At 37.2% G+C, this 25077-nt stretch overlaps 1 protein-coding gene across 6 annotated transcripts; it reads right to left on the bottom strand.

Moving 5' to 3' along the window:
• Positions 1–5376: 5376 nt before the first annotated feature.
• On the bottom strand, positions 5377–7932 carry LOC133788351 (small acidic protein 1). 6 transcript variants are annotated; one of them, XM_062225814.1, is made up of 5 exons: positions 7693–7932; positions 7382–7441; positions 6871–6969; positions 6130–6305; positions 5377–5901 (listed from the first exon to the last, which is right to left on the bottom strand). In XM_062225814.1, the coding sequence occupies exon 5, from the start codon at positions 5827–5829 to the stop codon at positions 5644–5646; it is 186 nt and encodes a 61-aa protein (XP_062081798.1). In that variant the 5' UTR covers positions 5830–5901; positions 6130–6305; positions 6871–6969; positions 7382–7441; positions 7693–7932; the 3' UTR covers positions 5377–5643. The 6 variants fall into 6 exon arrangements, with proteins under 6 accessions (XP_062081798.1, XP_062081795.1, XP_062081796.1 ...); XM_062225811.1 differs by lacking the exon at positions 7382–7441; XM_062225812.1 differs by lacking the exon at positions 7382–7441 and having other exon boundaries at positions 6130–6257.
• Between the last annotated feature and the right edge of the window lie 17145 nt (positions 7933–25077).

Raw genomic sequence — 25077 nt, 5'->3', positions numbered from 1 at the left:
CCATGATGTGTAATTAATCTCAATCATACTTAAATATTATGTGGACCTCACTTAAAAAATATATATGGTTGAGATTACTTACACATCATAGTATATAATTAAAGTGTGCCAATTGGAAGTGCATTAATCATTACTCGTTACTTATTATTTATATATGTTGGGCATATTTTTAGTTTATTGTAAGTATAGCTTGGGTATATATATATATATATATATTAAAAAAATTGTGTTAATTTTTTTCAAGTTGAATTTCAGTTATTTTCTAGTTTATTTTGGGTATAAGTTTAGTTGTTTTGAGGTATTTTTTTAGTTTATTTTTTGTACTTTTAAGTTGCAATTTTAATTATTTCGATGTTGTTGTTTTGTTATTTTTTTTAGTTTACTTTGAGTTTATGTTTAGTTTTTATTAGTTATATTTTGAGTTGATGTCTTGTTGATTTCTAATTGAGTATATATCTTTTTGTTTATTTTGAGTAGATGTTGGTTGATGTTTAGTTGATTTCTAATTGAGTCTATTTTGATTTATTTTTGGCATATGTTAGGTATATACTTAGTTTATTTTTTGTATATATCTCTTCTATATAATAAGTGTGTAGATAACGGAAATTCTTGATTTTAACGGCTTTTTTTTTAATGTTAACTTTAACAGAATATTCTTATATTTAACAAAATATTTTTATATGTAATAGTAGTTTGTAAACACTTAAACTTAAATAAAATAAATAATTAAAAAAATTAAAATAAAATATTTTTGAGATATAATACCATGATAATTATTTAAAAATAATAAATAATTAAGCAAAATAAAATAGGATATTTTTCAGTATTTTACAATGATAATTATTTTTAAATAATAAATAATTAAATAAATTAAAATATGATATTTTAAAGATATTTTACAATGATAATTATTTAAAAATAATAAAATCATAGTTTTATACTTAAATAAAATTTAACTAAACTTAAACTCACTTATTAGAATAATATCATATTAAACATATAATATAATCTACTGTGAATTAGCAACGAATTGCTTTTAAAAAAAAACTAGCAAGAAACTTAAATCTAAAATCCACGTATAATATTTAATATTACATTAAACATATAATATATAATCTCTTGTTGTCACTCTCAAATTCAAAAACTAGAACAAACATTAACTTAAACAAAAATAAATAAATTAATTAATTAAAATAGGATATTTATTTCAAAATTTATATGACATTAATATAAATATAATAAAAATAATTAATAAATTTTATAAATAAAACTAAGCAAACATGCATATTGCACATTACTTGTATCTAGTATTATATATTTAAAAAATTATCTTTGTGTTTTTATAATTTTTTCCAAGTTGATTTTCATTTTATTTTGGCTATAAGTTTAGTTATTTTGGAGTATATTTTAGTTTATTTTTGACACATATTAAAGTGTAGTGGTAATTTTTTTTAGGTTGTTGTTTTGCTATTTTTTAGTATATTTTGGGTTAATAGAGTGAGTTGATGTCTAATTAATTTTTAGCTGTTTTTTTTATATTGTATTAGTGTTAATGTCTAGTTGAATTTTAGTAGTTTTTCAGTTGTTTTTATAACACCATATTTTTGTAATTAAGAAATTTTGAAATGTTTAATAAAATAAAAAAAAACAATGTACTTATGAAAAAACCTCTTTAATTTTTGTATTATATTTTTATATATATAATTTAGATTTGTAAATTTTAAAATATATTGGAAAAATGATATAATATATATAATGTAACAAGAGATTTTATGTACATAGTCATACAATAATCTCTCATATTATTCATAGAAGATTTATAAAAAAAAGTATCAGGTTTAAAATTCCATACGATTTTATTGTTCGATCATCATATTGGATGTGTTTGGTAAAATTTTTATTTTTGAATATTTTAAACATAAAAATAGAAATATTATTTTTGTTTTTGTTTATTTATTTTTAAAATATAAAAATATGTTTGATAATTATTTTTGTTTTTTGTTTTTAAAAACAAAAAAAATAAAAAATGTGTGATAATTTTTATTTTTATTTTTTGTTTAACAATACAAAATGAAGTGTTGATTTGAAGAAGAAAATAAAAATAAAAAGTCAAAAAATTCTATTTTCAAAATTTAATAACTTTTAATTAAATTTTTTTAAAATAATAAATAAAAATAGAATTACCAAATACTATTTTATGTTTAATTATCAAAATTTTAATTAATTAAATAAAAAAAAACTATTTTTTTAAATGCTACATAACAGCACCATTATATTTAGAATTTTTATAATAAACCCTGTGAAGTGCAAGTCTATTTACAAAAGAGAATGAGCTTCTTGGCATTAAAGTAGTTTAGTGGGAACTGGAAAGCACGTCATCTGTTCATGGCTTTTGTCCTTTTCTTACTTCAGCCCCAACGAGGGCGTGTGACTAGGGCTGGCAATTTTCGATACGACACGATGGCACGACTCAAAAACGACACGAAATAAATGAGTTTGGGTGACACATATAATTTTCGTGTCATAATCGTGTCGACACGTTTAGCACGTTTATTAAACGTGTCATTTTCGGGTCAACCTGCTTAACCCGAAAATGACACATTTAAGACACGTTTAAGATTATATAAACATTTTAATTTAATTTATATTATGTTAATCGTGTCAATTTCGTGTCGTGTCATTACACGTTTATTTGTGTATTAATCGTGTCAGTTTTAGATTTGTGTCAAATGACAAATTTATTAAACGTGTTATCGTGTCGACACGTGTGACCCGCTAAGATAATCGTGTCGTGTACGGGTTTGGATTTCTGACACGAATAATAATCGTGTCGTGTACGGGTTTACTCTAATCGTGTCGTGTCATACTCGTGTCGACACGATTATGACACGATAACACGAATTGCCACCCCTACGTGTGACGTGGTGGACTGGTGTTGAAATTATCTTTGTGATTTCAGGGGTTTTGCCTACAATACAAGACTATGAATGAAGGACAACAGCACACCAAAGGATAAACGGAAGCCTTCTGACTCCTGAGGTTGGTTGCCGAATACTTTACAGCCCAGATGTACCAATTTCGTTTCTCATTATCTAGCAAAGAATGCTTTGTTGCACAATGCTAGTGCTTTTAGAAATTGGGACCTTCCCCTATCTGCTTGCCAAGCTCTTGATTCAAGTGTTTCATTAATATCATTTTAGTATGAGATCCTTGCCACTTTAGTCTCATTTTGAAAGTTTTTAGTAAATAGTCTCTTTACTTAATGAAGATGATTGAAGAGACAATTTGCTCATTTAAATAAAACATTAATAAAAAGAAAGAAGAAGAAAATAAATAAATAAATCCCTAATTTAATCTTTTTCTTCTCTACCCACCCACTTACCTCTCTTACCTCACATTTCATCTAATCACATTGTTGATGAGTACGACTATCATGCACTTATTAATAGCTCTCAAATCTTGTTTTGATATATTTTTTTTTAGATTTTAGTTAAATTTGATGTTTTTCTTTAAGTGCGCAAGAATTAGTTCAATTTATGATTTTTAAGTCATTTTGGACGTTGAAGATAGATATGGTGGGTGACACTACGTTATGAGTCATTCATCATAAGGTAATGATCATCAGAAGACAATGAAGACCAAGAGGTGCAACATGTAGCATTTCACTTGCTACTGGGTGACATGTCACCTTTCCTTAAAATCACAATAAACAGCATCACGTGACAATTCACTTGTTAATTTTTCGAGATATTTCGTTTTTAATGTGTTTTAAAATGACTTTTAGAGGTTAAGACAAGCGTAAAAGACTTATAAAAAGAAGAGAAATACATTTTTGACTAGGGAGAAATACAATGGTGAGGAACTAGAGAGGAAATTGAAAGGGTTTCTAATCATTCTTTGCATTCTTTTTTATTTATTTTATTTTTCAAGTTTTTTACAATACTTTGAGAATGTAAGCCATATTATAAGTGATTAGTTTTCTTATTTGTTAAGGTTTATATGGATCTCTTTTTCTGATTTTATTTCTATGAATTGATGTTTTACTTTGCTTTAATGCTGCAATATTATAATTCGTGTATTGTTATGCTATATATGATCATAATTAGGCCAAATTTGGATTGTAAAATTAGTACTTGGGGAGTATTGGAATAATTAGAAAGCGAGTAGAATAATTTAAGATAGATATCGAGAGATAAACATTATGAGTTGAAATCAAGAGGTAGAATTGAAGAATTGTTTTAGAGGACATACTAATCAAGAATTGTTTGTGTATCATAACATTGATTTTAATTGACTCAAGGATATGTCGTTAATTAGCTTTTATTTCATGGAGTAATTAGCAGTCTTCTAGAAATATACAGAATATTATACACTACTCTCTACCTTCTCTTAATATTCTATCTATACATAGTTTAAACAAAGTTTGTTGAAAAAGAAATCATTCATAAGAATTACAAACTATGTTGTATGTAACAATAACTCCTCCAATACTAACTATACTCAAGTTTTGTTTAACTTTTTTTTTGTTTATTTATTTTGGATCTTCATTTGTACTATGAAGCTTTTATTAAAGAGAATAACTATAGAGGTTTATATATTTTTAGTCAACGTGTTTTGTCTCATTACCTGATTAAACCTTGTATTTTGACAAATTATTTTTTAAACCCTACGATTTGTAAAATGATTAAAATAGAACCTAAACTCGATTTTGATCAAAAGTCCTAAACTAAAATCACAAAAAATTCACCAAACTAACAATTCATAACAAAAATAAAATTATTCTACCTAACAACAGTATTATTATATTCAGTTTTTTCTTTATCAAAATTAAGTTTAGGGTCTATCTCAACAATTTTACAAAATACAGAGTCCAAAAGAAAATTTGCCAAAACATAAGATCCAAATAGATAATGAAACAAAACACAACATCCAAAAAGACATAAACCCTAACCAAAATAAAGAAAACCAATCACTAGTTTATTCAAATGCGCCCTATGATAAACAAACGTTCAAAATATTAACCCTTCAGGATATCGTTCCTCAAAGTGATGAGATGAGATGATGAGCCCAACCCATACATATCAACCACACTAGTTCCAGCACCATAATTATCAAATCAACCATGAAAGTGACCACAATAAGCAATTACTTGTATTTATTTTTGTCATTATACACAAAGAAAAGAAGCTAACAGAGAAACTAGCACTTAACAGAAACCCATAGACCTCACAATCCAAGAAATAGTAACAGAGAAATTACCATCTAATGAAATGAATCAAGTATTATTCTCTATCCACAAACCAAATGAATCTAACAAAACCATAACATTTTACCACTCCAAAATCAGAGTAAATCAAATGAACCACTAAGAACCAATTAGAAAAAGAAAGCCATGAATTGAGTTGAACAAAATAGTGCAATCGAAATCAAAGTATAGACAATGAGCATAACCGAATTAAAGAAGATAGACATTCAAAGCAAACTGATCATATGTTCTCCTTTACCAAACAAAAATAAGAAAAACCATTTTGATCGTAATGGTTTTTGAGTCCATCCAATCCACATGACAAACCCTACAAACTAAAACAGATAACAAATGGTGGGTAGGTGGGTGGGTAGTGATTGATGAACATGTTGCTCGACTCAATTGATATCGGAATCATCGAAGTCATCCTCAAAGGAGTTGAAGAAGTCGGCATCAGTGAGCTTGTTGTCAGCAATGACGCTCTCACCTAGGATTTCAAGTGGGTCAACGTCGTCCACATCCATCGCCATTGTCGAACCTTGATCTTCCATGTCCCCAAAGAAATCCATTGTAGTTGCCCTCATAATCTCTCTCACTCTCGGAGTTGCAGAAGAACCCTAATAGAATCAGTGTTCTTGGTCCCTAACTCTCTGGACCTGGTATATCAAATAATTAAACGGTGCAATATAATCTTAAGGGAGAGAAGCAAAACAACATCAAACCCATTCGTTACAGTCTGTTGTAGCTTTTCTATATACACTATATATAAGAACTGAATCCTTAACTAAAATCTCCAAAACAAGCATTAGAATTTCCACCAAAATAAATATGAACTTACTAATGTAGAACTAACCAATGTTTAAAAAGGCAGTTTTGAGGCGCACCTCAGTTTGAGGCGGAAAAAACTAACCAAGGCGTGCGCCTTGCTTAGCAGAGGTGAGGCGCTGAGTTGGGGCGGCTGAGGCGGAAATTGAGAGAGACGTACGCTGTTGGGGTGTATTTTCGTAATGGGCTTTTTTATGCCCAAAAAGGCCCAAAATCAAATTAAAACACAACTGTTCTAAATAGGCCAAAAAAAGCTGATCAAAGTTTGTTCATTAATATAGGAGAATCTAGGATTCTAGTTCTAGAAACAAAAGTTAACCTTATTTTATGGTATGTTTGAGTTTTATGATACATTTTATGTATGTTTGAGTTTTATGACATTTCTTATTCTATGTTTGAGTGTTACAAGACACATCCATCTTACTTTATATCTTCAGGTGTTCTAAAAATATTTTTTTAATTAAATATTTGAAGCTTAGGCCTCAATGCGTCTTGAGGCGTACGCCTTGCCTCACAAAAACAAAACGCCTTTGAGGCGTAAAAGCGGTATTTTAAACATTGACTTAAGAATCTCAAAACAATGACAATCCATTAAACTAAATCAAAATTAATACAAAGAAAGACCGAAGTTATTTTACCAAAATGAAAAACAATAGTTCAGATTCAAAAAAACTAAAAAAAAATGTCTCAGGTTCAAGCAAACTAAAAACATGTCTCAGGTTCAGCTAAATATATGCTTTAGATTCAATCAATAAAAACATGCCTCAGACAGATCATCACAAAATGAAATCCCATTATACCTCAATACAGTCGATGCAATCCCAATGTCAAACCCAAACAACGGCAATCAACACAAAACCGCTGCAATGCAAAATAAATGTCACACCAGCCACTGCAGTCTGCACACAAGAAGTAACGAAGAGAGGATCCTCAACAGTGATTGAGGCAACAATGTAGACAATTGTGAGAAATAAGGGGAATGGGTTCTTGCGATGAGGTGGCAACGTGTTCAGGTGAGGAGAAGAGAGGCAGCTGCTGCTACCTAAGGTTCGGTTGGTTGGAAGAGAAGTCTAATATAATATTATAATCTATCTGAGATATTAAATTCAGCTCAACTTTACAAAACTAAAACACAAGAATGTGTTGCTAAAACCCTCTCACGTACTACCAAAAAGGATTTGCCTTGTATAACAGCAGCTCCAAACTAAATACTAAATAGCTATAGTTAACATTAGCAGGAAAAAATAAAAAGAAGCAGAAAATAACCAACTTCTTATGAGGACTACAGAAAAAGTAACAAGATTTACTAACAGGTAAACAGCATAACCCATGAAGGCGCCCAAAGCGTCCAAATTAGGATCCATCAAGCAACTGGGAAAATTTAAAAATCAATCTTGGTACAAATCTTATAATCACTTCAATTTTTCTACATTTTTTCTCAGCAAAAAAGCTAACATTTAAATCCAAGTTAGCGTCTAACAAGCAAAAGGCAAATTTAAAAATCAAACTGGTGCAACACCCAAATTCTAAAAGTTATTAATTCAAACAAAATCACAAAACTAAATCAATCAACCAACTATTATAAATTAATAAAACCAAAAACTACAATGCAAAATTTATACCAAGTGTCTCCTACTGAGATGAAGCGTCTGGGCTGATTCAGAGGAGGAGAGTGTGAGATTAATGGTGGCGTCGGCGAGGAATTGTGATCGTGGGGTCCCTAGGGTGCTTCGAAGGTCTGGAGAGTGACGGTGAGCGACGGGGGTGACGTATGGGAGGTGTGTCAGAGTGGTTATGCTTCTCGTACGAGATAAAGGGATTAGGAATTAGGGTTTTGAGTTTTCAGGATGTGTTTTTGAGATAAATGACCATCGAGAGTTTTTAATTTGTTTTAATGTTTTATTTTTTAATTTTAATTTTTACAGAGCTACATTTTTATTCTCAAAATTACATTTTTTTTCCTTCATTAATATGTCATCTCATCATAATTCTTTTTTTTTTATTATTAGGATTTTTTTTCCCAAATTATTACTCATCCAAATCATGCCCTTTAGATTTTTCAACGGGTTAAAAATATGGAACTTTCATTCAATTTCAATAACGGAATTCAATTTCAATAACGGAATAGTGATATGGCAGTTTGGGCGTCGATGTGGTATTGCCACATCAATACCTTATTTATAATTTAAAGAATAAATAGGATTTTTGCCCTCGAATTATTACCATTACCAAATCGTACTCTTGAATTTTCAAAATTTTAAATTAAACAATATTTTGAATATTAAAAAAAGAAAAAAACCATTAAACTAAAAATCAATTGAAATTAAAAAAAAAAATTGATGGTGACAAAAAATTGGCTTAGGTGTTGGGCATGCGTCTAAGTGAGCTTGAAGTTGGCTGGGTAGCGACATCATTGACAGGCTGGGCTCATGTAAGTTCCTCAGCGACATTCAGCTTTGGTGTTGCTTATGTTTTCCTTCTACATCTCTTCATTTCCCTATACATCTCATATCTCTTCTCTCTCTCATTTGTGGAGTGTCATGGGGGATACGAATGGTGCACAAATGTGATAAAAATAATAGAAAATCTGGATTTTTCGTTAAGTTATTAAAATCGTATTAAAATGTGTATGAATTTGAGATATTGAAATTTTAATTTGTATATGTTGTGATAATTTTTTTATTTTTTTTAGTTTTTGTTGTGATAAATTGACAAGTATTGTTAAGATTGTTTGGTTAGTGCAAAAGTGAGAAAGTAAGAAAAAATGAAAGAAATTTTTTATATAATTTGTTTTTTTATCCATTTGATTTTTTAATTTTGTATGATTTAATTTAATTTAAATGGAATTTAATATTTTTATCTTTTCTTTTTAATATTAAAAATATTGTATAAATTTTAAAATTTTGAATTCGATGGGCAGGATTTGGCAGTGATAATAGTTCGGGGGCTAAAATCATATTTATTCTTTAAATTATACATGCGGTAATATTGCATCAGCAAGCAAAAAGTTACATCAGCATGTGATAACTCTACAAAATAGAGTTATTTTACCACTTTTTATGTGCTAATTGTTGCTTAATTATTGAGTTTTTAATTGATTTATTAAGTTTTTAAGTAATTTTGAATTTATTAGTCTTATTTTGATTTTATATAATTTTGTGTGTTTTTATAGTTATTTTATTGTAAAATGTTGTAGTTAATTATTTGAATTATTGTTGTTTAATTTGAGGTAAAAAATGTTGTATTATTGAACTTAAATGTTTAATAGAAATTAAGTTTTAATTAATATTTTCATGGAATTTATGAGGTATATTTGATTATTGAAAATATTTAGTTTTAATTTAATTTATATTTGTTTTATAGGGAATTTGTTGTACTTTATTTGCTCTTGAAAAGCAAGAAAAATGAGAGAAAAGTGGTATTTTTGGGAGAAAATATAGGAAAGTTGGCATTTTTGAAAACTTTCAGCCACAAGGCCCATCACGTGAAGCCCAAGCTTCAAGCCCCCTTGCTCCTAGCTCACGTTCAGCTGCCTCTTGATTACTTGAAGCTCCAGCAAAGTCAACCGAAGTCACCAAGACCAACATCCAGCCTCCAACAGCCTTCATGCATAAACCAGCTATCCTCCAGCCACGCTTGGTGCTTCACCAAGCTGCCCCCCACGCCTGGCTTCTTCAGCCAACTTTTGGCCTGTACACAACTAGCAGCCCACTCAACCTTTATTTTGCCTTGAGCCCTTAAATTACATATATGTACTCTTGTCTCATTTGTCTCAAAAATACCACATTTTTACCCCACTTTCTACACATTTTACCCCAAAAATATCATAATTACACCATATAATTTACCCATATTTTCTATATTATTATTAATTTAATTAATTTAAATTGATTATTTTAATTTACTCATTTTGGCTATAAATAGGGAGTTTTGAAGACCATTTAGGGTGTCCATTTTTAGAGGGAAGGTTACTATACCATAATTTCTACACATTCAGAACCTCTCAATTCTCTTCATCTTCTTCTTCTTTTTATTTTTTTCTATGTATTTTTAAGAGGAAAAATTTGGGGGTTCATCCTCCAAATTTTCCTATTTATGTTTGTAATTTTTATTTTGTATTTGCTATTTTAGTTATGTGTTTCTAATCTTTTTAAGATTATTAAAGTGATGATGAAACAATTTGTAACTAGATAGTATTTATTTTGTATGTTGATTTCCCATTTTGTGCAACAAAGTTTATGGAAATTTCTTCTTCAAATATCTTATTTCATCTTAAATATCATGTATTTTGGATTGTTAGCACATATTTAAACTTTGTTCTTCATTAGTGCAAATACATAATATTCTTTGTGTAAGATGTGTCATTAAATTATACACATCCATGCTTAGAACAAAAATATTATGTTTTGCCTTATAAATAATGTTCATTGATTTATTTGTTATTTCATTAGATTGATTTACACTAAATGCTTTGAAATTATAATTTTGAAAAGTGAAGAAAAATCTTATTTTTTTAGAAGTAATTTGTGCTTAAAATTATAAATCTATTTAGAAAATGATAGTTTGATTTATTTTAACTATCACTAAAACTTGGGAATCAATGTACTTATAAATATTATTAAACTTATATTTTGTGGATTCTAATCCTTAATAATCTTATTTTACCATCTTGTTTATAATTATTAATTTATGTTTATATATTGTCTTTAATTTCTTTATTATTATATTTTATTTTATTTTTATTGTTACAAATTCTCATCAATCTTTGGAACTAGGTTAGAATTTATTAATTTTGGTTTAAAATAGTTTTCTTTTCGATTTTAGACAACTCATTTGGGTTCGATCTCGTGCTTACACGAACACTGTATGCCATATACGATTCGTGCGCTTGCGAGTTATAAATATTTAAAACATACCCGTTTTGGGTTCATCAGCATGTCGTTAGCCACGTTGGACAAAATTTGAGGAAAGTCCCACTTTACAATACTATGAATAGTTCGGGGGAATTTTTAATGACTTGACAAAATCAGTGGGCACGATAATGTATAGATCATAGTTCGAGGGCAAAAATCCTAAATAACCTTTTTTTTCAATCTTATGCTTTTGTAAAGAAAAATGTTCGTGTGCCAAAAAGTTGATGTTTGACCTAAAAAAATAATAAGGAATATTTGCAGCAAAAATAATCAATGCTTACAGAATAAAAAGTTAAAAAAAAAAGTTTATTTAATGAAAAAAATATTTTTGATTGAAAATAGTTAAAAGAAAAACCAATAACTAAAACATTATTAAAAGAGAACCAGATTTATTAAAAATGTTAATATATAAAAAAAATATTTATTTACTATTTTTATTAAATAAAACTATTATTTAATTTTAGAATTAATTTAGACTATTTTTTTTTTATATTTTATATAATTTTAATTATTTTTTACAACTTTAAATACATATGTATTATTTTAAAAAAAAAAAATTATTTGGGTAGTAAATATGGAACGTTTTAGCAACTTTAGGTATTTTTGCCGCTAAAATATAAGTTTGGGTATTTAAGTACTACATTTGATCAACTTTTGATACTTTTTCCGTAAAAAAAATAGATATTTAAGTGTTATAATCTGTAAATATTAGGTCTTTATGCCGTAAATATCCAAAATAATAATAATAATAATAATAATAATAATAATGATTTAATCAACTATCAATATCACATTAAATTTTATCAACTAAAAAACGTAAGGGAAATATCACATATTATGCATTCTAATATACGATAATTTTTAAATGTGCCAACATAATTAACTATCTCAAAACTATGTCATTTTGTAAATTTTGGACATAATTGCACATGTCATTAACAATCCATCTCTCTCTCTAAAACTATCTCTCAAACATTCTCTCAACCCTTCTCTCATTCTCTACCATGACGGCACCACCACCACAACCTTCCCACGGCGGCAAAACACCACCTCTCCACGTTGTCGCCGTCATTACCACTGTCCTCTCCATTGGCACCGCCACCTTCCATCAACATTGACGCACCCTATCGAATATCTCTCTTCAATTTTTTTTTATGTTTAAATTATTCAAAATGCAATCATCGAAATTGTATATTCTACATACAAATTTTAAGATTTTACATAATTTATTCTTGTAGATCTCGAAAAAAATTACCAAAATAAAAAAAAAAACTGAAACAGACATTTGAGTGAAAAGATATGAGCCTCCAAAGTTTTCGTCAAATTTCAATACAAAACATCGAAATTGCATCGATAATGCATCAAAAAGCATCGTTTTGGCCAAAAATCAAGTTTTCATGATTGCATCGCAAAAGCATCGAAACATCATCAATTTTGTATCAAAAGCATCGTTTTGACCAAAAATAAAATTTTCATGATTGCATCGAAACAACATCGATTTTGCATCGAAAAAGCATCGTTTTGGCCAAAACAATCAAGTTTTCATGATTCTATCGCAAGAGCATCGAAACAACATTGATTTTACATCGAAAAAGCATCATTTTTGTACTAGAAAAATAATGAGAACGATGCTTTTTCGATGCAATCATGAAAACTTGATTTTTTTTTTTGCCAAAATGATGTTTTTTCGATGCGAAATCAATGTTGTTTCGATGCTCTTATGATGCAATCATGAAAACTTTATTTATTTTTTTATCAAAACGATGCTTTTTCGATACAAATTTGATGTCGTTGTGATGCTTTTTCACTGTTTTTGCGATGCAATCATGAAAACTTGATTTTTGGCCAAAACGATGCAATTTCGATGCTCTGCGCTGAAATTTGACGAAAACTTTAGAGGTTCATATATTTTCACTCAAATATCTGTTTCAGTTGATTTTTTTTAAAATTTTGTATTTTTTCAAGATCTACAAGATTAGAACATGTAAAATTTTAAATTTGTATGTAGAATATACAATTTTGATGATTGTATTTTGAATCATTAAAACATAAAAAAAAATGAAAAGAGATATTCTATGGGGTGCTTCAATGGTGATGGGAGGTGGCGGCGCCAATGGAGAGGACGGTGATAATGACGGCGACAACGTAAGGAGGTGGTGCTTTGTTGCCGTGGGGAGGTTGTGGTGGTGGTGGTGTCGTCATGGTAGAGAATGAGAGAAGGGTTGAGAGAATGTTTGAGATATAGTTTTAGAGAGAGAGATGGGTTGTTAAGGATAGGGGCAATTGTATCCAACATTTGCAAAATGACATAGTTTTGGGATAGTTAATTATGTTGGCATGTTTAAAAATTATGGTATATTTCTAGCATAATATGTTATATTTCCCAAACGTGATTACATATAATGAATTTAAATGCTACAAATACAAGTATATAATGATTTTGATTACAAATGTCTTTCTTTTATAGAGAAATTATAGTAAATGATCTAAAACATTAACATCAAGAAGTTGAATGTCCTTATTTTAAAAATTGTAGAGAAATGATATTTTACATTGTTAATTACTTAAATTGTTCTTGTTATGTAAGCCTCTCATTTGCATCTCAATAAAGTGATATCCATAACAAATGACCTCATTTTTTTAGGATGATAATTAATAAATGTCTCTTATTTTTAAGTTAGAAAAAAAAATTCAAATTTTTATTTTATTATATTTTTGTTTTTCAAATTTACTCTTTTCTATCATTTTTTTATTTAGAAGCATATGACTTTAATATCGTGGTATATGCATATTAGTTTTGTTTCAATTAGTTCTTATTTTAAAGTTATATTGATTATTTTCATTTTTTATGGGTTGTTGGTACATTATTTTCTAACTAGTGTATATGTTTTTTGTGATATGGTATGTCATTTTTTATGATATTTAATTTCTATCTTGTTATACTTAATGGTAGTATATAATTTTATATCATGGTATATACATTTTAATGATAGTATATAATTTTGTTAGCATAATATATTCATTTTTTTAGTAATAATTTTGTAACTCTTGTTGGTATATTATTGTTTAACTCGGTATATGTATTTTGTGGTATAATATATTATATAATATTGTTAGCATGGTGTTGACGAGTGATTTGGTCAACGACACTAAGTTAATTAAATGATACGAAATGAAAACTGAACTTTAGAAATATAAACGATACAATATTTTTATAGTGGTTCGACCCTAGAATGGTAATAACATTTGTCCACTTGAGTAGTTTTATTTATGGAGAAATCCCAAACCCTCGATCAGATGAAGGGAAATTTGGGCATTTATGTATAGTGTAGGTTCATATATCTAAAAAAATATCATCATTTACCAACATTCCAAAATAATGCTACTATTTGATTGGTTTCCAAAAATACATTTTTCATTTTTTTAGCCTCCATCTCTCTTCTCTCTCTCTCTCTCTCTCAGGTCACCATTTTATTCTTTGCAGAGTCATGACAGCCACCACAAAACCATCATCACCGCCAAATTTCTTTGAAAAAACATCTCCAACTTTGGCATCCTCCTCCCTTTTTTTCTTCTCTCTTTCTTCTTCTCTCTTAAAGTATCCATGGAGACTAAAATAAAATGTCTCATGATATTTTGTTGATGATATAAAACTTAAACCCACTAAAAGCTTAATTAAGACACTAATTTATGCATTTCAAATAGATCTGTGCATGATTTTTTTTATTTTTTATGCAATTTTTTCACAATTTTTTAGATCTGAAACATAAAAATTTGTTGAAAACTTGATATACCTCGATACACCTCGATGTGCCTCAATGCTCAACTCGGTGGGCCCTTAAAATTGATGATTTTCATGAGAAAAACCATTTGCCTCGACACACATCGATGCCACCTTAACATGCCTCGACACACCTTGATACAACTCGATGCAATTCATAGAAAGTGCGTAACTTTTCACTCAGGTGTCAATTTGAGGTGATTGTTTTTTTAATTTTGGTATTTTTTTTTGTGATCTACACGTCTGATATGTGTACACACATATTTGGGAAGTTTAAATATTGAAAACATACCCAACTTTGAAAATATATGGGTATTGTTTTGAACTTTGGGGTGTTTTCATGCTTTCATCCTCCCAAATGTGTGTGTACACATCTTAGATGTGTAGATCTAAAAAAATACCCAAATTAAAAAAAAATCACCTAAAATGGGCACCTGAGTGAAAAGTTATGCACTTTATATGAATTGCATCGAGTTGCATCGAGGAGTGTCGAGGCATGTCGAGGTGGCATCGAGGTGTGGTGAGGCAGATCTTTTTTTTTTTCATGAAAATCATGATTTTTATGATACACCTCGACACAACTCATCGTGCCTCGATGCCCAGCTCGATGGGCCTTTAACAATCATGATTTTCATGAAGAAAAAAAAACCATCTGCCTCGATGCCACCTCGACATGTCTCGACACACCTCGATGCAACTTAATGCAATTCATAAAAAGTGCATAACTTTTTACTTGGGTATCCATTTTAGGTGATTTGTTTTTGAATTTGGGGGTTTTTTTTTTTTGAGATCTACACATCTATGATGTGTACACACACATTTGGGAAGTTGAATGCATGAAAACACCCCAAAGTTCAAAACAATACCCCTATATTTTCAAAGTTGGATATGTTTTCAAGCTTTAAACTTCTCAAACGTGTGTGTACACATCTCAGACGTGTAGCTCACAAAAAAAATACCCAAATTAAAAATGTTTACCGAGTTTTTTGGAAACGAATACAAGCAAAATAATAAAAAGATAAGAACTGTAGAAGTGCGGAAATATAAATAAACAAACAGGTTTTTTACGTGGTTCGGGCGTTAACGAGCCCTAGTCCACGAGTCGATGTTATTATACTTGTAGTGGATTACAGTGAAATGGCTGGTGTATAAGACCCTCACAAACTCACACTGTTTCTCTCGGGTTCTCTTGAAGAAGATGAAGCTAGAGAGATTTCAGCAGAGTTCTTGCTATGTAATCTTTTTTGGCCGTCCTGTCTATCGTAAAATGAAGGGATCTTTATAGCTAGGGTATTGGATTAGGGTTTCACTCTGCCCCCCTGAACTTTAATTACACCATCCATAAATAGGGGATACAATTACCGTAGTCACCTGGCTACCAGGCTCTAGGTGGGTATATTTACATGAAAGTATGGGGAATGCACAAAGGCAGCTGTCTTTTCCAGGCTGTCAGCGGAATAGTAGGCGAAGTGGTACTTTTAGGCGTGCTGGGATGTGTGCGGCCTCGACCTGTCAGGCGTGTCAGGCGGGATCCTGTGTCAGGTGGAGATCATTCCAACTATGCCTCCTCCATGACTCGGCCGCTTGGTCTTCTTTCGTGCGAGGCACGGGACTGTATCCGCGAAGGTAGCCTGAAGAGCTTCTCCTGGGAAAACCTTCCCCGAAGGATATCCCTTCGGGAGTCAGGGAGAATTGACGAGCCTCCGTGAGTAGGCTTGACACTAAACGGGAGAGGCGAAGCCTTTCTGTCCATCCGCGAGCTCTGGTCACCTTTCGTGAAAGACTTTGATAATTCTGCTTCCCCGAGGCTATCCATCTAAACGCTATCCGGAAATCTGGATAACATTTACCCCCCAAGGTCACGGAGCTTTGAGAGGTCCGGGAGCTTGTACAGCCCTTCGGGTATTCTGGTTTCTAGATTAGGCGAGGGGTCACCTCCTGTGTTCCTGGAAGGGTTCCTTTTTCCCACCTGAGTGTTAGTATGAAAAAGAAAGGAAATTTCTTCTATTTGAACTCAAGTACTCAAGTGTGGCAAAGGGCCACGCGTCATGCCGGGTATGGCTCTGTGACTAAGACGTGTGCGTGAGGCGACTGGCTGAGTATGCGTGCGTCAGGCATCTGAGTAGTGATTTGACGGTATTTAATGGTACACCGGGCCCGAGACGGTATGATGATGGGAAATAAATACTTTATTCCCATCCGAGGAGTCATAAATAGGACCGGCGCTTCATCTCCAGCCGTCGGATCTGATGCATGCGGTATGGGAAGATCAGGACCGTCCATTTGTAGAATTCGAAAGGACTTCGTTCCTGCTATAAAAACGAGGGAACGGACCTTTCTTCCTCTTTACGCTCTCAAATTCTCAAGCTTTCAGATTTTCAGATTCTCAAATCTTCGAACTCTCAAGCTGTCAAGCTTCCTTTCCTGCGAATTCGCCATTTCTTTTGGTAAGGAATCCTGAAACTTTTCTTTCAACTTGACCGTAGGTTTGTTCGCCGAAGCTCTAAGTCTGAATCGTTGCCTTGTCTTGGCAGCATTTACTTCACGTGATCGTGCGGTGCAGTGATCCGGTTACTCCTTCAATCTTCAACTACCCGAACACCAGTAAGTATTTCTACTTTGCTCTTTCCTTCCAATCCTTAGATTGTTGGTAGTTGTTAGGGTTGAGTTTTCTGCCGGTGTCGTCTATATGCATGCGTGAATAGGGCTTTGATAGGCATGTGACTGATGTGAGTCAATAAGTAATCTCTTTGCATGCTTTGACGATTTGCGTTTGGAAAGTCGTTCCTCGTCTTGCTTGTGCTGTTCTGGTTTGCTGTTTTAGGGCATAAGCGTGAGCGCCTTTAGGGTGTCTTTCTCTGGAAAAACACTTCTCTTGGCGGGCTTAGGCTCAGAGTTTGAGTTTGGTTCCTTGCTGTCCTTCGGGTGGCATGGTGCCAACCCCTCGGCAAGCTCGGTGGGAGCCTCTCCAAGCAGTTTTCGGGGAGGGTCTCCCCGACGCCTTTGATACCGTTAGGGTATGACAAGGGTGCTGACTGCTTAGAGTGTTTTCTTCTTTGTTTCTTTTGTTCAGTGACGAACACCTCAAAGGAACAAATCATCGTTGCGGTAGAGGCTGAATCTGCCCAGGAGCAAGGTTCCCCTGTCGCTGGCGCAAAGGGGAAAGGAAAAACTAAAATGGTCGCGGCTAGCCCACCGACTATCAACAGTTCAATCTAGGAGATGGACCAGAAGCCGAACCTGTTCAGGAACTACGACATGCTGGAGCTGTACTCCTCAGAGGCAGGCCTGAAGAACATCCCAGGCCTGATGTGGCACTGTCTGTCGGTGCTGGGTGAGTCTGCTAGTCAGAGTCACGAGGGCTTTGGTGCCTGGAGCTGGGCACACATAGTGTGTGGGGCGCACTTGCCCCTAAGAAGTTATTTTGCCAATTTCTGTGTGAAGGCGGGGATTGCCCCCTTCCAGTTGATTCCCCCCAGCTACAAGCTCCTAGCGGGGTGGTACATCTTTTGCAAGTCCCGGGACCTGGAGGCCCCTACCCCGGAGGAGGTGCTATACTTCTATGGGCTGAAGTCTCAACCCATGAGAGGTCATCCAGACAAGGTGGGGTTTTACAGGCTGGAGAGGTACCCGGACGTGATGTGTCCCACCTGTCATACTGCGAGGGTTCCAGATCTCCGGGAGTACTGGTTCCTGACGACCGGCTTCCCATTGAAGAGGGTGCCAGCCCTATCTTTGGACTTCAAAGTCCCTGGTAAGTGCTCCTTCCTCTCCTTTTTAACTTTGTTTCTTTACGTTTGGTTTGCCTTTCGGGAGGATCTCTAATGCTCGTATTTGGATTTTGCAGAAGTCGTCCCGCGGACACCTCGCTGTGCGGAGATGATAAGGAGGTCAAAATTCTACGAGGGGCTCTCGGAGGAAGAGCTGAAGGTGGAAGGACTTGTGACCACCGAATCTTTGAGGGAGTATGGGCTACTCGCCTCTTTCCAAACTATTGAGCCAGTGAGTGGCAGGGGGCAAAGTCAGGTGTCAGCTGACATCCGGGAGCAGATTGCCCTGGAGCTGTCCAAGGTGATCTGCCAAGCGACCCGGGACGAGAATAATTTATCTCCTAGTTGGGCGGAGAGGTTCCCCGACCCCCAGCCGGAGGAAGAAGAGATCGAGGCTCGCCACGCCGCAGCTTACCCCAATGAAGGGACTCCGGGAGCTGGCACCTCCGGGAGAGGTAAGACTAGTTTTCGATTGATCCACACCCCCAGCCTGTCTGAGGTTTCCCGGACTTCTCAGGCGGGGTTCGATCCCTGCTTCCTTAGGCTAGATTCACATAGGATACCCTTTGACAGATATTGCGATAGGGTAGATGAGCTCCTCGGGTGTTTGAGTGACGATAGTTTGCCAGAAGGTGTCACCATGGTTGACCCTTCTTCCCTCAGCATGTTATTCCCGGACTTCGAGGAGCACGGGAGCTTCCTGGAGCAGGAAGCGATGTTTTGTTTTGCTCGGGGAAGGCCATCCACGTTTCTCGTGCATGGTCGTCCCTTTCAAACTTTTCTCTTGCTTGTTTCTTGTTCCCCGCTGGGGGACTTGTTTGCGCTTTTATGTTGTTGCATGTTTTGTTTTATGCTTATCTTTCTTCACATCGCTTGCCGGTTGGTTAACTTTGCTTCGTGCATTGCTTGCAGAACATCCCGAAGCAAAGATGTTGGGGAGAGTTACCTTACTCATCAAGAAAGCCGCCACCAGCCAAGACCCGTCCAAGGGGAAAGGACGAAAAGCCAGAGCTGGTAGGGGAGGTAAAGCTGCCACATCCAAGAAGACAGGTGGTGAGGCGCAAGTGTCTCCGACGGTGGAGAGGTCTCCTGCCAATGGGCCTTCCGAGACCATGGCGGCTTCGAGTAGTAGCAGTGACGGGGAATGGCTTGTGTTCCCCGCGAAGACGACCGGGACGAGCAAGCGCCCCGGAGGAGAGGCTGAGGGCGACAAGAAGAAACGCCTCAGACATTCTTCTCCCGGAGGTGATGGAGACCTCCAGGCTGCGCGCAGTCCTCGCCAGACTACTGTCACCCAGCAGCAACCACAACAACAACAACAACAGCAACAGCCAAGACAACCACCACCGTCACAGCAGCAGCAAAAACAACAGCAAAATCAGCAGCAACAACAAAGGCAATTACTTCCGCCACCGCTGCAGCAAAAGCAACAGCAACAACAAAGGCAATCACCTCCGCCACCGCAGCAGCAAAAACAACAGCAACACCAGCAGCAACAACAAACCGGGGCGGTAGTGTCTTCCCTACCGTCCCTAATACCCCTTTTACCTCCTCCTTCAGTCCAAAGGGAGTCCACCCTTCCGGGGTCTCCTTCTTCTCCTTCTCTTCCACTTTCTCAACAAACAAGCCTTCCTCAGCCTGGCCTGAAGTTCCAATTCCCTCAGAAACCAACCCGTTTCTCCGCTGCCCTCCTGGAGGGTGTAAGACGGGCTGATAACTTTTTGAAGAGGCGGTTGGAGGCCGAGAAGGCTGTTACTCAGGGAAGGGCAGACAACCTGTCTGCCGTGAAGAGAGCTGAGCTGGCGGAAGGGGTGAGATCCTTTCACCCGGCGGGAGCAATTCTGGATGGCCCAGCCTTGGAGAAGAGGCTGGTGCCTAGACTCGGGCGTGCTTTGGCACCGTTTGGGGCGGAGATGATGGAAGACATGGCCTTGAGCTTGTGCGAGCTCAATTATGAGAAATGGGCCATCAGTAGCAGTAAGGACCCGCTGTTGCTGACACATGCCGTAAAGCAGCAACTTATTGGGGTGAGCTATCAGTTACTGTGTTCTGGGTCATTGGTCTTAGTACATTTGGTTCTGCTTAACTTATTCTGCTGTTTTTCCTTGCAGGCCTCTCTTATCGCGGAACGCTCGTTCCGGGAGGTGGGTGCAGTTCTGGTTCAGCTGGAGGAGAGCCAGGCGAGTCGCCAGGCCTTGGAGGCAGAGAAGCAGAAACTGACCCAACAGGTCGAGGGCATGAAGGGGGAGGCTATGGAGAAGATTAGCCAGGCCCGACGCACGGCCGAGGAAGAGGCGGATAAGAAATATCTTGCCAAATATCGAGAGTATCGGGCCAGCGCGGAGAATGAGTTCAAGCAGCGGTCGGATGACTTGAAGGCCCAGAACTCCAAGCTCCAGGAAGAGCTATCCCAGGCCAGGGGGGAGAAAGACACCCTGGATGCCCGCTTACAATCGAAAAACGATCTCCTCCTTAAGCAGAACGAGGAATACGCCATTCTTCAGAATAAGCTGCACGAGGAGGAGCGAGATCACAAGAGGAGCAAGGATCTCGCGTCTATGCTGGAGTTGGGGCTTGCTGAGAAGGATAAACAGATTGGAGCCTTGCAATTTACTGTCAGGGGGCATTTGACCGAGAGGCAATCCTTGCTGGATCAAAATAGGGTGCAGCGCAAGGAGATTGATTCCCTTAAGGGAGAGCGGGATGCATCCAAGACCGAGCTGGAAAAACTGAGGGCTCAATTGGCTGTCGCGGAGGCAAAGCTGGCGACCTCTGAGGCGGAGCGCTTGAAGGAGAAGGAAGATGCCGAGGTGGTGCTGAATAGAACGATTAATCTATCCCACGTGGTCCTCATGCACCAACTTTGGAAAATAAACCCGGAGGTAGTAGGCTACCTGGGAGAGGACGCCGTCGCAATGAGGGAAAAGATACAGGCGTGGGATCAAAGCCTAGAGGTGTACGTCCAGACTTATAACATCGACGAGCCTGCTGGAGTCCCTGAGGCAGAAGATCCCGAAGAGGCGGGGACCTCTGAACTTGCCATTGATGACGCTCCATCTTCCAATGAACTGACTCCGCCAGCCCCAGTTGAGACCGCTGTCTCCGAGCCCCCGGTCGTGGATGCCGCTGCCACCCCCAGTGCTTGAAGGGGTCTTATCTTTTGTAAAAAATATTCTTTACTGATTATTATTTTTCATTTGTATTTTTCTTTGGGGCGAAGCTCCCTGTACTCTTTTCTCATTGCAGACATATTTGCCATAATTATAGCATTTTTCTTTCCTTTTCTGCCGAGTTCTTTGTTTAACTTTGCGTTTAGGGTAGGCTTTTATACGGTAGAAACTGTTGTAGGGGCGCATGAGGTTTTGGTTCCAACGGCCAGAACCTATGCAGTTCCAATTTGAAGCTCCAACGGCTAATGTCTTTTCCCACGTAGTTTCTAGGTTACGAAGGTTTCTTGGTTCCAACGGCCAAACTCCTTTCACCGTATTTCAGCTTTCCTACGGCAAATAGCCAATCCCGGGACTTGTAGTTATACTGTTCGCTGGGATTTCTAAGGTGAGCCGTTCCATGGTGCCGGAACGGGAGTTCTTTTGGTGAGCGTCGTTAGACTTAGGGTTAGATCTTTGCGAAGCAAAACTAACTGTCGTTGCGAACCTCATGGTGGCTGACTTCAGGGACCTGGCATGGAGCCCTGCGAGGCAAGGCTCGTTGCGGTCGGGGAAATTGCCACGCCCACCATGTGCGATCCCGGAGCAGGGGCTTTGCGAAGCAAGGCCTGCTGTAAGTGGGGGATCGATCATATCTGCTCCTGGAGCTGAAGCTTGCAGTGGTCGAGGAGCTCACCATGTATTATTTTGTGAGATCCGGAGCTGAAGCCTGCGAAGCAAAGCTTACAACGGTCGCGGATCTTGCCATCTTTCGCCTTGCGGGACCTGGAGCTGGAGCTTGCGAAGCAAAGCTTATAGCGGTCGCGGAGTATTCTGCGAAGGACTTGTCAGGGAGTTGGGGGTGTTTCGGCGTAGCTCTCTGAATGTGCCTAACCCCCAGTCCTGTTCATCGCTGGGCTACACAGGAGATAATTTTCATGATGCATAATGGCAGACATTTGCATGGCAATTTTCACATAACCACATAAGGCACATATGACACGTAATGCATTTATGTTCATGGCAACAAATCAACTTAAGCTTAACAATTTAAAATTTTCAAACACAATGCTAACACATAAGTGGTGCTCTCTGTATGTTTTGTTCAAGGGGCGTATGGCTATGCCTTAGCCATGTATACCCCCCCAAGTGAGCGTGGGGTCCGGACGTCTCCGGACCGCGTGGTCACTTGTTAAAACGCAGATTGGAACAAAGGGATAAAAAATGCAGTAAAAGCGGAGTGAATTTCTCCGTGTTTTATTAAATTAGCCTGTTAGGCATTCGTTTTACAGCTGGGAGGATTATTTTGGCTACATCTACCAAGGACTTCCGACTAGATAGTCCGGGGCCTACTGATAGTAACGGCGGAGGTGCTCCGCGTTCCAGGCGCGAGGGACTTTAGATCCGTCGAGTCTCTTTAAATGATACGTCCCATGGCCCACTTTTTCTTGGACTTCATAGGGGCCTTCCCAGTTGGGTTCGAGGACTCCCACTCCCGGATCCTGCGTAGCAGGAAATACTCTCCGCAGGACAAGGTCCCCAACTTCGAATGTACGGCTCTTGACTCTTGTGTTGAAGTGTCGGGCTATCTTGCCTTGGTACATTTTTAGTTGGACCTGCGACTGCTCCCGGATCTCTTCGATCATGTCCAGGGACTCCTGGAGAAGGGCGTGGTTCTGGGTAGGGTCGTAGGTGTCCTGCCTGTGAGAGGGGATCATAGTTTCTACTGGGATGACGGCTTTGCAACCGAAGGTCATGGAATAAGGTGTGTGCCCCGTCGAAGTTCTCTCTGTTGTGCGATAGGCCCAAAGTACTCGCGGAAGCTCTTCCGGCCAGTGAGCCTTGCATGCTTGGAGTTTTTTCTTCAACGTGGTCTTTAAGATTTTGTTCACTGCTTCCACTTGCCCATTGGCTTGATGTCTGGCGACTGCGGAAAAGCTTTTGATGATTCCATGCGAAGCACAGAAGTCCGTGAAATGCTGACTGTCAAATTGCTTTCCGTTGTCGGACACAATTTTTCGCGGAAGCCCGAAACGACACACTATATTCTTGATGACAAAGTCCAGTGCTTTCTTAGAGGTGACCGTGTTCATAGGTTCAGCTTCAACCCATTTGGTGAAGTAGTCTACCGCGACTATGGCATACTTCACTCCACCCCTCCCAGTTGGGAGGGAACCTACTAGGTCAATGTCCCAAACGGCGAACGGCCAGGGGCTGGTCATTAAGGTAATTTCTGTAGGCGGCGCACGCGGAACCTTGGCGTACCTCTGGCACTGCTCACATTTTCTGACATAATCCACACAATCCTTCTTCATGGTGGGCCAGAAGTATCCTTGACGAAGGATCTTTTTGGAGAGGCTCAGACCGGAGGTATGGTCGCCACAGAAGCCTCCGTGAATCTCATGGACGATGGTGCTGATTTCGGTTCCGGCAACACACCTAAGGAAGGGTATGGACAACCCCCTGCGGTAAAGCTTTCCATCCATAACCACGTATCGGGGAGCTTGATATTGGAGCTTTCTTGCGTCAGCTTTATCAGTGGGGAGCTCTCCGGTGGTGAGAAATCTGAGGATGGGCCCTATCCAGGAATGGGAATGGTCGATGATGGCATTTACCCTCCGTGTCTCAGTACTAGGCGCTTCTAAGTGCCCGATGGGCACTAGGCCATATTGTTCAATTTCCGGGTCTGTTGCAAGCTTGGCCAGTGTGTCCGCGAGTGAATTCTGGTCCCGGAGGACCTGGCGGATTTGGTGGCCTTTGAAATGTTGCAGGAGGCCACGGGAGAGAGACACGTAGGCAGCCATTTTTTCTCCTTTCGTCTGGTATTCTCCGGATATTTGGTTTACCACAAGTTGGGAGTCGCTGTATACTTCGATTTTTTGGGCTCCGACTTCCCTGGCCAGTTGTAACCCAGCTAGCATGGCTTCGTGTTCTGCCTCGTTGTTGGATGCTGGGAACGCGAAACGGATGGCGCTCTGGAGCTGATGTCCTTGGGGAGAAATTAGGATAACCCCTACTCCAGCTCCTTTTTCATTCGAGGCTCCGTCTACATAGACCTTCCATGTGGGAAGTTTCGGGACAGGATCTTCCGGGAGGTCATTCATTCCTGAGCATTCCACAATAAAGTCCGCGAGAGCTTGACCTTTTATGGAAACACGAGGCTGGTAGTGGATATCAAACTGGCTCAGTTCCATGGCCCATTTAAGTAATTTGCCAGAAGACTCGGGCTTCTGCAGGACTTGCCGGAGAGGGTGGTTGGTGAGTACTCTGATGGTGTGCGCCTGGAAATAGGGCCTTAGCTTTCGCGAAGCAATTAGCAAGCAGAGGGAGAGTTTCTCGATCATTGAATATCTGGACTCGGCGTCCAGTAATCTCTTGCTCACGTAATACACAGGGA

The sequence above is a fragment of the Humulus lupulus genome, chromosome 7 (assembly GCF_963169125.1).
Source record: "Humulus lupulus chromosome 7, drHumLupu1.1, whole genome shotgun sequence".
NCBI lineage: Eukaryota > Viridiplantae > Streptophyta > Magnoliopsida > Rosales > Cannabaceae > Humulus > Humulus lupulus.
Note: the sequence above shows the minus strand (reverse complement) of the source record. Positions and strands in the feature narration are given on the sequence as shown.